The sequence below is a fragment of the Heptranchias perlo genome, chromosome 15 (genome assembly GCF_035084215.1).
Source record: "Heptranchias perlo isolate sHepPer1 chromosome 15, sHepPer1.hap1, whole genome shotgun sequence".
Lineage (NCBI taxonomy): Eukaryota > Metazoa > Chordata > Chondrichthyes > Hexanchiformes > Hexanchidae > Heptranchias > Heptranchias perlo.
In genome coordinates, this window is record NC_090339.1 from 42521704 (window position 1) to 42535918 (window position 14215).

General features: G+C 42.9%; 1 protein-coding gene across 5 annotated transcripts in view; it reads left to right on the plus strand.

Moving 5' to 3' along the window:
- tenm1 (teneurin transmembrane protein 1) overlaps nucleotides 1–14215 on the plus strand; it is a 539174-nt gene that overhangs the window by 318644 nt on the left and 206315 nt on the right. For 3 of the 5 annotated variants that reach the window (XM_067997123.1, XM_067997125.1, XM_067997122.1), the window contains one exon: nucleotides 6108–6269. In XM_067997123.1, coding sequence (XP_067853224.1) covers nucleotides 6108–6269 — 162 coding nt within the window. Of the gene's footprint in view, nucleotides 1–6107; nucleotides 6279–14215 lie in introns of all 5 variants that reach the window. The other 2 variants (XM_067997124.1, XM_067997121.1) reach the window with 2 other exon arrangements.

Here is a 14215-nt window from a genome sequence, read left to right on the forward strand (position 1 = left end):
CGCTAAGATCCCACACTTCTCCTGGAGGTTCCGGTTTTAACCTGCTCTTCTGAGCAGGCAATAGAGACACCTGCTGGTGGGGTCCTTCTTTAAATATATAAATTTGGCTCCGATGACATCTTTGGGGCCTGACTGCTATTTTAATTAGAGGCCTGCATGGGGAAACTGTTGTGATTTTCCCGCCAAGCCAAACTAATGGGAAGAGGAGCCGGGGCCAGAAGAGGCGCAAAAAGGTAAGTGTTTTTACTTTCTTTGACTTTCCTTATAGGGCCAGAAAGAGCAAGAGTGCTCTTCCAGGCCCCACAAGGAAAGTTTAGACCTCTCCTGTACCAGGCTTGCCCCCATCACCCTCCACCGCGAGGTCCTCTTGAACTCCCTCTTCCTGGCCGACCTGAGTACCGACCTATTCCTAGTAATAGATGATAAATGAAGATTTGTGTCATGATATACTATGGATGTTTGTGGGATTTATTTATTTAAGATGTGGGGGTATAAAACGGGCAGAATCGCATTGGCTTCTTGTTTTAAGTCCCTCTCGATATTATCGGTTCAATTGAAGTCAGGGTGTATAACAGGTGGCTTGCACACTACTGCCCAAGGCTAATTTCTACCCCATGATATCTTTCCCAGTAATGTGAAGCTCTTCAGTCTAAAACACTATGCAAATTGTTTCTGTGCCTAGAATAATTCAAAAATGACATTTCAAGTGACTTAAATGATGGTTATGATGAAGGTAAAACAATTTGATAATAGATGAGATGGAATTGAATCTCACTATGAGATTAACTAAATTTGTATAGTCTCAATCCTGTTCCTTGCCAACAGTATAGAACTGCCTCTAATTCAGCACCATTTGGCATCTCACAGAATGGCTGGATTTAAAAATTTTAAAATTGTCACAATGACGCAGAAGAAATTGAAATTGGGAGTGAAGCACATTGTTGGGGCAGAATGGGTAGAGCATCTTAACATTCTAAACCTGACCTGGGAGCGTTATCCGATTTTGTCTGTCTGAAATGGAAAGTATACAATTCCCCAACACTAACATCCCTTGTTGATCAGAAAAAGTTACAACCCATCGCACTCCAAAAAAAGAGAAAAAAACATATGAGATGAAGTAGAATGTGAACTGGTCTCCCTGTGGAATAAGTCATTCTGACAACTTCTTGTCGCTTAAGAAAAATTGTACTCACATCTCACATCACGTTTGATTACTTATGAACAAAGAACAAAAGGAAAAGGCAAGTGAGAAGTGTATATGATGGTAGCATTTGAGCTCTGTAGATTATAACTCACATGCAATCAATTCTACTTTAAGCAAAGAAACCAAAGCACAATTAATGCCATAATGATATTTTTTATGAGATCACAAGAGAAAGGCATTGAATTGATGATATCAAACCATATTCAATATGATACGCAAAAAGAATAAAAGGACGCTGTTTTTGTTCAGATCCATTTCAATATCAGGCAAACAATTATTAACCTTTAAAGGCAATGATGATAGATCATTAGACTTGTGAAATAGATGTCCAGTACATCATTTTTCAAAATTTGGCACAATCCATTGATGAATTCTTTCAGACAACTTACAAAAATGCAAACTGATGGTCAACTGAAAGTCTAACATAAAACAACTTTTGTAACAATGGAAGAAGCAAAGGGAGTAACTAAGGATGGAAATGATGAAGAGCACAGTAAGATAAAGCACTGAGGGAAAGAAAAAAAAGAAAGACTTGTATTTATATAGCGCCTTTCACAACCTCGAGACGTCCCAAACCGTTTACAGCCAATGGAGCACTGGTATAATGTAGGGAAACGTGGCAGCTAATTTGTGCACAGCAAGGTCCCACAAACAGCAATGAGATAATGACCAGATGATCGATCTATTCTTGTGATGTTGGTTGAGGGATAAATATTGGCCAAGACACTGGGGAGAACTCCTCTGCTCTTCTTCAAAATAGTGCCATGGGATCTTTTACACCCACCTGAGAGGCCTTGGTTTAATGTCTCATCTAAAAGTCGCCACCTATGACAGTGCAGCACTCCCTCAGTATTGCACTGGAGTGTTAGCCTAGATTTTGTGCTCAAGTCTCTGGAGTGGGACTTGAACCTAAACTCTTCTGACTCAGAGGCAAGAGTGATACCTACTGAGATAAGGCTGACACATTGAGAGAGCCTTGCATAAGTTTTACATTACCCACAAGAAGTGTGAGTGTTATGGCAAATTAACGATTGGCTTATTTAGATATGTGCCAGTTAGAGAAGAAGTTAAAGATCTACACGTGGACTATAGAACTCATACCCATATTAGGTAAGAAACTGATTCACATTAAATATCACATTTTTTGGTGAGAAATTACAATACACAGTAGGATTTGTTACGCTAGATTTTCATATGTATCACCTGGATCAAAAGTATCTCCTGGGTGGACCACAGAGATGAAAATCTAGAAGGGAGGAACACACACCCATAACGGAGCCCCTCCCCCCGCCCCATTCGGATTTTCCTTCCATTTCAATTAATGGAAGAAAATCGGACAGGCTCCATTATAAGCTTGCAATCCTCCCTGCCCGAGTTTCTTCGGTGCTCCGCCCCAGACAGAACAGATCAAAATCGATCCTATTATGTCATAACATGGACTGAATTGCATTGCTTTGAATAGGATCATATACATCCCAACCTAGAAAACTAGCAAAAGCTGACCAGCAGCTGCAAAAGAGCTGAGAGTTCAAAGCCCACCCCGAGGATAGACCTTATGATATGTGAAGATGAAAAATTAGATTGAAAATGATACGTAGGCTCAACATAAGCTAAGCTCAAGTATATTCAACATTCAATCACTTTAATTGCAGGGGGAAAAGCCTAAAGTACACAAAATCAACATTTGTACTAGTGGTGGATTTAGAAATGATTAAAGGGAGATAGTGAAGGAATAAGATTTATTTTCTAGTGGGGTCTGGGACATACCTCCTTGCAGAAAATTTTGATTCTTAGCACTTTTTTTGTCGTATTTTACAATACTTTGGAACCTAATGTAATTTTGCCTTTCAAGCCAAAAATAAAGTTTCTTGGAAGGGTGACAGATATTTTAAATATAGAACTATGGACTTGATAAAGAAAAGGGGAATATCCTCCTTATCACAAATCAAAACGCTGCAACTAGCTTTGAAGAAACCTTCATATAAGATAATAGCAAGTTATATCCTAGGAGGTTCTTTTAAGGAATTTTTTTTAAAATCAAAGCTTTATTTTAACAGCTTAATTAATTTATATAACTTATTTGGGGACAAACACTAAATAAATATAGATGTGACTCAGAAACCATCAGCTCACTTTAAAACTGTCTGCCTCAAGTTCATGTGCAACCAACAGTGGGAGAAAATAATGTCTGATTGATTGGTTCTAACAGGCTACAGCCTCACCTTCCAACCAATTTGATTGGCTGAAATATTCAAATCCCACCCTTCAGCCAATTCTGATTGGTTAATACTTCCAACCGCCAATCTATTTGAAATGAGTTGATCTCTCTTACAAAATATTAACAAGTTGACACGAGGGCTGAAATGTTGATGGTTGGCATGTATGGATACAGTTTAGTGTTTTGGAACACGTCTAGTCATGAAGTAGGAAATGATTCTATCCACATGAAAGTGTTAAGCCACATAACCATTTGTTTCATGTTGAATTAATCATTTTGGTGTCACTAGTAGCATTGTTTACATACGGTGATATGTACGTGAGATTTGTTGAATTAATTTAGTTCAATTTGACGTGTCTGATAATCCTGAAACCAGACAAAAATCAAATTAACATTGGGTGTGTACATGAATCTTGGCACGCCAACAAAATTTGAGGTTTTGAGGTGTTCTTAATCAATTGCTTGCCATTTTTTTGCTAAATGTTACTTGTTATGAAGCAATCCAACATTTTGTTACCCAACTTTTGTTCTGACCAAAGTATCTCTCTCCTCAAAGTATTGGCCCTTACCAGGATGCGGTTCCACACCCACTGGTAGCCCTTTGATACTATAGCCAATTAGCCATTCTTCACGTGACAGCCTAGACAATGGGCTTTGTCTGGCTATTCAATTGTGGAGGGCATCGCAGCCAGCCCAGATCTTGACCTCACCCAACATCCACACATGTCTGTTTCCAGCAGTGGCCACTGGATAGCAATCAGCAATGGGAATCCTGGCTGGTATGTCCCCTTTCAAGCCAATTGTAGCCAGCACCTCCCAAACCCGCGACCTCTACCACCTAGAAGGACAAGGACAAGGGCAGCAGGCACATGGGAACAACACCACCTGCACGTTCCCCTCCAAGTCACACACCATCCCGACTTGGAAATATATCGCCGTTCCTTCATCGTCGCTGGGTCAAAATCCTGGAACTCCATACCTAACAGCACTGTGGAAGAACCTTCACCACACGGACTGTGGCGACTCACCACCATCTTCTCAAGGGCAATTAGGGATGGGCAATAAATGCTGGCCTTGCCAGCGACGCCCACATCGCATGAACAAATTTTTAAAAAATTAAGATCAGTTAGTTCAGCACAGACCAGGTGCTCAATTTTAAAACCGAGCCGGGAAGGGGCGGGGGGGGGGGAGGTCAAATTGCAGTCGGGAAACCCATTAGTACGGGTTTTCCGGATGTCCTTGCAATTTTGACATCAGGATGTCTTTTACTTTTTTTCGGTTTCCCATCCGTCCAACCGACCTGATTGACAGGCTGGTCTCAGTCGGATGGGAGACCAGCCAGGGAGAGGACATCTTCAGGTAAGTCTGCAGGTAAGTCTTTGTTTGTATGGAGGGGGGGCATGGGTGAGCATAGGTTGGCACGGGGATCATGAGTCATGGGGGATGGGATCGGAGGTCAGTCACGGGGAGGTTGTCGGGATCGGGGGTCATCTCAGGGGTACACGATCGTTGAGGGGGAGGATCGGGGGGTCGGGGGTGGAAGGATCGGAGTGGGGGGGAGGGTCGGGGGGTCTGCGATTGGGGTTCGGGGTCCGCAATCGGTAGAGGGGTTCGGCAATCAGGGATCCGCGATCGGTGGGGGGGGGGTCCGCGATCGTTGGGATGTTGGTGCAGGTAGGCTTGTTGGGTCTAGGGGAAGCACTCCTGCTCCTCCGGGCCCATAAGCTGTGACTTTCTAGGCTCTTACCTGTTAGTCTCAGGCCTTCTCGCCTCCTTTCACAAGGTGTAAAAAAACAGAACGCCCGGGAATCCCGGCCCCCAGGGGTTGAAATCAGGAAGTCCAGAAAAAGGAGGCCCGACATCTCCTTGAAAGGCCTGACCTGCCTCCTGGGAGCGGGTTGGTTGCCCGCCCCTCTTCCTGCCCAGGTGAAGACCGGAAATAGGCGGGTTGGGGGCGAGCCTGAAAGGGTGGCAATTTTCAATGCCCCCCCACCCCCAACTCCCCCATTTTTCAATGTTAAAATTGAGTCCCAGGAATTGAATCAAGGTCTATATGGCATACCAGTGCATCAGACAGTGTATTTACCCATTAGGCCAACGGGCTAGTTCTATCACTCATCTTTTAAGCAAGGTTTCAGAGTGTCACTCATATTTTAGATAGTGTGTTAAATAATTGGAGTATTATCCCTTATTCCAATTGCACCAAAAATTGTCAAATGACTAGATTTGAAAAATGCAGTAACCAATATGCTAGGAAACAGATTGTTCATTTGTATCTCCATGTAAACAGGACCTATGGCGCAGAGATATAATGTAAAGTGGCCTCTTTCAATGATTCATTTCACTTTATGATTCGTGCAAGTGATTTGTTGCAGCAACTGATTTATCACTTACACCTGCTTAGAAATTAGCATTTTCACAGCCTCTGGGACTTATTTATACAAAATTATGGTACTCGAGCAACAAATTATGGCATACATGGTGAGTGTAGAGACTTATTGGATTTGTCACAATATGTTCCCGCTGTGCCAAATCACTTGCCATATTTATGATACTGGAAAACAAGGTAGACTAAAGGCTGAAATCCCATTTCAAATGAGTCATAATTGTTTCACTTTATCAAGTATATCTGAGTTGACTGCAGAGATCTATGTACATGAATAAAACTGCCTGTTGGTTTTACAGCAGTGCACCTGTTTGGCCTAACCTGGCAGCTGCAGCCAGTACATGGACAACTCTACGAGAACGGGGGAAGCAAATCTTTCACTGGGCTGGAAAACCTGGATACCACTTCACCTCCCATGGGCGGAAAAGGTTCAGACAAAGATGACATGAAAGACAAAGGAAGTCTTGGAGGTAGCTGCGCACCTAATGAACCTTAAAAAAAATGAGTGGAATCACAGCTTAACTCCCTAATCAACCTCTGTGATTACAAAGAAACTCTGATTTTATTGGGGGAATAGTGCTATTTATAAAACTGTAAAGCTCACACTGTGTAAACATGATGCTGCCCTGGTCATTATTTCCATGGCACATAGACGCCAAAATTAATGGCAATAAGCAACACAGGTAATTAATTTTATAAAAGGAAGATGCTGTTTTTTTTTTAATTGCTTTTCTGAAAGTACGCAGCAACTGACTATTTAGACTTCGTTACAGATACTTCTGGCAGGAAGAGATCGAAAAACCTGCACAAGTCATCTCATAAAACTTAGATTAGGCAGTGTTTAATGGACCAGGGAATTAAAGCTGTCACAATACAATTTAGGGGAGAAAGGGTAGAACTAATCTACCCAGTCACTTAAGCATTTGTATCATCTGTTTCCTGTGTAAGTGAGATGGTAAATTATGGTTTCACTCCTGCAATAGCACATTAGACAGACATTCAGGTCACAATTAAAATGTGATACCTCAAACATACAAACATAGTGTGCTTGACTAATTACAGTGAGTTGATTGCCACACAAAGGGAACCCTATGTTCCTCAGGTAATGTGTTTCAGTGGATGTTCTGTAAATGGAGAGCATAATGGTGAACATGGATTGAAATACAGTACTGATCAATAATGTACTGGCACAAGAGCATTTGGAGGATAATTCTTTCTCTTGTGCTCACGATGTCCATCTGGGCCAAGTGCTACATTTCAGTCTGACTGCAAATTGGTCATGGGCGGGATTTTCCCGATGTTTCCCAATTGAGAATTTGGTAAGAGTGGGACTCTGTGGTAAAGTAATGGGTGAATTGAAATTAAAATGTAGTTTAAAATTTAACTTAGAACTTTAAAACTTTAAAAGAAACTGCAAGTTAGTTAATGGTTAACAGAAACTGCAAGTCAGTGACAGTTAACAGTCAATCAGCTGTAAGTGATTGCCTGAATAGGGGGCAATTACTGTGAGCTGGAAGCTGATTGAGCAGTTGTAACTGGTGTTCTCAAAAGGTATATAAATTAGAAGATATCTGCTGAAGCACAGTGTGCATTGGAGACTTTAGTGAGAGTGGGTGAATTGAAATTGAGCAGTTGTAACTGGTGTTATCAAAAGATGTATAAATTAGAAGGTATTTGCTGAAGCTCAGAGCAAATTGCAAAGAGAGTGAATCAAGTAGGAACTTGAGAATTAGGTGTAGAGGGGGAAGGACTTGCTAAATTAAAAAAAAAACAAAAGAAAGCCAAAACAGACTAAAAACCTCTTTATCTATAAATAAATAAAGACTAAGACGGTAGAGCAGGTTGTGTCTCTGGACTGCAATTTGTGGACAGCGAGAATATCTCAAGTGAATACATCTGCTGTAGATGTCTCCATCTCGAATCTCCAGCTCAGAGTCATTGAGCTGGAGTGTGAGTTGGAGACACTCTGACACATAAGGGAAGGGTAGAAGTATATGGACAGTTTGCTCCAGATGTTGGTCACACCTCGTAGAGAAGCATAGGATCAGAATGGGGTTGGTGTGACCAATAGTTCATAGAGTAAAGGGAACCCAGGTAAGATAGAGACTGATAATCCACAGAAACTGATCCTATCCAACAGGTACAATGTACTTGCTACCTGTGAGGTTAAGGATAAAGACTGTCGGAAGGACAGCCAGAATGCTGACCATGGTACCCTGGAGCGGGAGGCTGTCCAAAGGGAGGAGGAGAAGACTTTGTCCTATATCCTTTGTAAGCAGGATTGAAAGTCTCACATGGTATGTTGCCTACCTGGTGCCAGGGTGAGAGACATCTCAAACTGGCTTAAAAGGATATTGGAGAGGGAGAACATAAGAAATAGGAGTAGGCCATATGGCCCCTCAAGCCTGCTCCGCCATTCCGTAAGATCATGGCTAATCTTCGACCTCAACTCCGCTTTTCCACCTGATCCCCATATCCCTTGGTTCCCTTAGAGTCCAAAAACCTATCAATCTCAGCCTTGAATATACTTAACGATTGAGTATCCACAGCCCTATGGGGTAGAGAATTCCAAAGATTCACAACCCTCTGAGTGAAGAATTTCTCCTCCTCAGTCCTAAATGGCCAACCTCTTATCCTGAGACTATGTCCCCTAGTTCTAGACTCTCCAGCCAGTGGATACAGCCTCTCAGCATCTACCCTGTGAAGCCCTCACAGAATTTTATGTTTCAATGAGATCACCTCTCATTCTTCTAAACTCCAGAGTATAGGCCCATTCTACTTAATTTCTCCTCATAGGTCAACCCTCTCATCCCAGGAATCAATCCAGTGAACCTTTGTTGCACCGCCTCAAAGGCAAGTATATCCTTCCTTAAGTAAGGAGACTAAAACTGTACACAATACTCCAGTTGTGGTCTCACCAAAGCCCTGTATGAAATAGAAAAGGAGTTAAGACTGTAGCAGGTGTTGTGTATAGGCCCCCTGGTAGCAGCTGTGAAGTGGCAGAATGTATAAATGAAGAGATTAGACAAGCAGGTAGCAAAGGCAAAGTGATTTTAATGGGGGATTTTAACATTCATATAACTTGGGATAAGCAGATGGGCTCATGCAGAAAGGTAACAAATTTCTTGAGTGTGTTCATGACAGCTTTCTACAGAACCAACAAGGCAGCAGGCCACATTAGATTTAATAATGACGAATGAGCCAGATTTAATTATCAACCTAACTGCACGTGAACGTTTATTTAATAGCCATCATAATATGATCGCATTCAATGTTGTGTTTGAAAGGGAGAAACCTGTAACAGCTACTAGAATTTTTTAATTTAGGTAAGGCCAACTTCAACTGGATGAGCCAAAGACCGTCCACAGAAAACTGGGCAAATCTATTAATGGGTAAAACGACAGCAGATCAATGGGAGGAGTTCAAAAAAGAATATAATGTCATACAGAACCAGATTATACCCCAAAGGAGCAAGAGCTCTACTTGCCAAAAAAAAAGCCATGGATGATAAAAGAGGTAAGGAACAACATAAAACTAAAAGAAGAAGCATACAAAAATGCAAGAAATAGCACAGATCCTGGCGACTGGGAGAGATGCAAAAGGTGACAGAGCAGATAGTAAGAGCTACAAGAAGGGAGTATGAAAAGAAACTTGCAAGGGATATCAAAATCAACACAAAAAATTATGACAATTATATTTGGAAAAAGAGGGTGGTCAAGAGCAATGTGGGCCCCTTAAAAACTGATAATGGTGATATTGTAAACAAAAATAAGGAAATGGCAGACATGTTAAAATAATTACTTTGCATCAGTATTTAAAATAGAGGAAGAGGATAGCAAGAATGACACCCCAAGGAAACTAATTTTGGGGATGGGGACTCACCATGATTAATGAAAGCAAGTTAACAGTAATGAAGAAAATAATGGCACTTAAGAGTGATAAATCCCCAGGACCAGATGCTTTCCATCCCAGGGTTTTAAAGGAAGTAGATGAGAATATTGCAGAGGCCCTAACTATAATCTTAAAAAGCTCTCTCTATTCAAGAACCGTTCCTTTCAGATTGGAAAATTGCATATGTCACTCCACCATTTATGAAAGGTGAGAGAGGGCAACCAGGGAATTATAGACCAGTTAGCTTAATATCTGTTGTCAGGAAATTACCAGAGTCTATAATTAAGGATAGAGTGACTGAACACCTTGAAAATTTTCAGCTGATCAGAGAGAGCCAGCATAGATTTGTAAAAGGTAGGTCATGCCTGGCTAACCTGGTTGAATTTTTTGAAGAGGTGACTAAATTAATGGACAGGGGAATGTCTATAGATGTTGTTTATATGGACTTCAGCAGGCATTTGGTAAACATCATAAGAGACTGTTAGGTAAAGGCGAACCTCATGGAATTGAGGGCAAGTTATTGACCCAGTTAGGAAATTGGCTGGGGGGCAGGGACAGAGAAGGGATAATGGGCAGCATTTTAGCACCCGCTATCGGGTGCGTTCCTGGCGGGGGGGGCCCCGAAAATCGTGAAATCCCGGAGCGGGACCGGAGCCCGCCTCGAACCTGCGCACTTCCGGGTTCCCCGCTGACGCGCCGGCGTGCGCGCGCAGCCCCCGCTGGTGGGAGTCCCGCAGGCAATTAAAGCCAGCGGGATGCCACTTGAAGACATTTATTTCGCTTGTTCAGGTCATTAACTGACCTGATTAAGGGATTATGTGAGGAGGGGTGGGATTTTAGAGCAAACTGGGACTGTTTCCTAAACTGGGGGAAACACTCCCAGTTCAAATGGACCTGTTGCAGCTGTCAGCCTGTGGCAGCTGCAAAGGTCGATTTGACAGGTTGGGGGTGGGGGGGGAGACCCTCACCCATTGCAGGAGGCCACTCTGTCACTTGGGTCATAGTTTGCCTCCACCACCCTCCTCCTGACAATCAAAGTCACCAACTTGCACACTTACCCCGGGGTCCAGAGACATGTACTTACCTTGCGGACCCCCTCAGATGTACATCTTCCGGATGGGGGCCGCTGTAGCTGCAGTCATGACCTCCTCGGAGGGCGAACAGCCTCACCAGGCTCGCCATCCACGCTGTCCACCTTTGACACGTGGAGCTCCGCAACAGAGTGCTGTGACACATCCACCTGTACAGCAGGAGGGAGGGCTACCGCAGAGAGAGACGCGTCGCAGAGGGCACTACCCTCGCCACAGGGTCCACAGACCGAGGCTCAGCTTCCTGGACCTCTCTGAGCAGCAGTGCACACGGAGGCTCAGAGTCACTCGACATGTAGTTGTGGACATCTGCAGCCTCCTTCATGCCAAGCTGCTCCTGGCTAGCCCGAGCACCATCTTCTTACCTGTCGCTGTCAAAGTCACCACTGCCCTCAACAACCTCTCCTCGCATCCTTCCAGGGTCTGCACAAAAGAGCCCTGCAAGTACACCTACACCCACTCTGCAGTGACACAATGGGTGGCATCAGTTGTGGGTCTTCATAGTGATCCTCAGGAAAGGGCATTATTGCACAAACCAGACAAGATTCGCGAAGACATGGCAGTAGTGGTGCCAATATAATATGTGATGTGAGTTTGTCAGAAATTCAATATAAGTAACAACCATGACAAACCCTCAAACACCCTTGTGCATCCCCTTCATGCTCATGACACGTTTGCCTTATGCTGCCTACTGCACATATGTGATGCATGCCCTGTGGCTGCAGCACAGGTAGTGGCAGGTTGAGTGAGGCTGGCCGTGAAAGAGATGCATGAGAGGGTGAGTACGAGATAGAGCCATGAGATTGTATGAGGATTGGGTTGAGTGGTAGTGGCAGGATGAGTACTGGCGAGGTGAGTAAGTGCAGGTAAGATGACGATGAGGTTTGAGTGGGTGTGAGGGGTGATGTGACAGAGTAGTGTTGGCAGTGCAGAAGGAGATGTGGGTTGGGGGCAGTGATGTGGCAGACGGAGTGTCGGGGAAAGAGTAAGTGTACTCACTTTGGCTGACCTACTGAGGTCATTGGAGCACCTCCTGCACTGTATGCAGGTGGGCGATATGTTGGTGGTGCTGGTGACCTCCTCTGCCACCTCGAGCCAGGCCTTCCTGGTGGCAGAGGCAGGCCGCTTCCTCCTGCCCATGTATTGATACCTGGAGTGAGGCATCATTAAACTGGGAGCAGCCTTCCCCCTGCCGAGAACCTGCAGCCCTGCTAACATCGGGCCCAATGGGTAGGTACTCAAATTGGCAGGATGTGTCTCGTGGTGTCCCACAGAGATCTGATTTGGGGCTTCAACTGCTCATCGCATTTATTAATGACTTAGATGACTGGATAGAGAGCCACATATCCATGTTTGCCGATGACACAAAGATAGGCAGCATTGCAAGCAGTGTAGATGGAAGCATAAAATTAGAGAGAGATATTAGTAGATTAAGTGAATGGGCAAAACTGCAGCAAATGTAGACAAGTGAGGTCATCCACTTTGGACCTAAAAAGGATAGATCAGAGTACTTTCTAAATGGTGAAAAGCTCAAAACAGTGGAGGTCCAAAAAGACTTAGGGGTCCATGTACATAGATCATTAAAATGTCATGGACAGGTACAGATAATAATCAAAAAGGCTAATGGAATGCTGGCCTTTATGTCTAGCGGACTGGAATACAAGGCGGTAGAAGTTATGCTGCACTATATGAAGCACTGGTTGGACCACACCTGGAGTACTGTGTTCAGTTCTGGGCATAGCACATTAGGAAGGATGTATTGGCCTTGGAGGGAGTGCAGCGTAGATTTACTAAAATGATACCTGGACACTCGAGGTTAAATTACAAGGAGAGATTACACAAATTAGGGTTGTATTCCCTGGAATTTAGAAGATTAAGGGGTGATTTGATCGAAGTTTTCAAAATATTAAGGGGAACTGATAGGGTAGATAGGGAGAAACTATTTCTGCTGGTTAGAGAGTCTAGGACTAGAGGACACAGCCTAAAAATTAGAGCCAGGACTTTCAGGAGTGAAGTTAGGAAACACTTATACACGCAAAGAGTGGGAGAAGTTTGGAACTCTCATCCGCAAACGGCAGTTGATGCGAGTTCAATTGTTAATTTTAAATTTGAGATTGATAGATTTCTGTTAACCAAAGGTATTAAGGGATATAGAGCTAAGGCGGGTATATGGAGTTAGATCACAGATCAGCCATGATCTTGTTGAATGGTGGAACAAGCTCAAGGGCTAAATGGCCTGTTCCTGTTCCTATATTCCTATAATTAATCCATTTCGTTCAAGATGACACGCATGGCTAATGAGATTAGTATGGGTGGAGGCAGTGCCTTTCAGCACACACTGAAAAAATCCAGAAGCTACACCAAAAGAGTTAGTAATCTGTATTTCAAAATTCAGATTCAGATATTAAAAGTGAAATGCAGAATACAAATCAAGATTCACACACTCTACTCTCATCTTCTATCAAATGGTAACTTTCTGAAATAATAGGCAGATAAGCCTTGCGTCCTTTCGTTCGCTTTCATTTTATTCCGTCTTGTCACTTAGTTATTGTGGCAAGTTGATATTGAATGGGTCCTGGTGTGTTACAACCTGCTTATACAGCTCGTGAAATAACCAGGCATAAAGTGCAAACCACAAAGCCACTAGTGCATTATGTAGTCAGTTCCACTTTTTGTTTAAATGTCACATCATGCCAGGAACAGTGTGGTTTCCTCTTTAGTTATCTATCAATCTCTTGATATTTCAGTCCCTCTGTTTGCCTGTATATCTATCTGTCCCTTTCCTATTTTATCAATTTGAAGGGAAACTAAATTTGTATACTGTTAACAAGTAAATTTGAATTATCTTTTTTGGAAAATAAATCTTGGATTTTAAAATATTAATGTTTTTCACCTGAAAGCCTCAAAATATTTGTGCCTAACTGTTGCCAGGAAATGAGAAATGATGCTATCAAATGAACGCTCTGGGTCAGAAGGTTGTAGATTAAGGCCCCACCCCAGACTTTACTCCACTGCAGTATTGAGGAGGCGCTGCACTGTGGGAGTTGCTGCTGTTCAGATGAGGTTTTAAACAAAGTCCTCATTGTCCTTTTCTGGGAGTTCGGGGGACATTAAAGATCCCATGGCATTATTCAAACTAGAGGAGGCAGTTCTTCACGTAACCAACAGTACCAAAAATAAATGAATTGATCATTCGTTTCATTGCATTCTGTGGGATCTTACTGTGCGTATAATGGCAACCATGTTTGCCTTAATAACAGTCCTGCACTTTCAGTGTAATTCATTGTATCTGAAGGGCTTTGAGACATTTTTGAGATGTGATAAGGCAATATATAAATGCAAGCTTTTATTTTTATCAGCAGTTTCACTTTTTTGACCATTTGTTTTGTGCATCAAGGTGCGGTTAGTGTTGCGGAATGGAACACTTT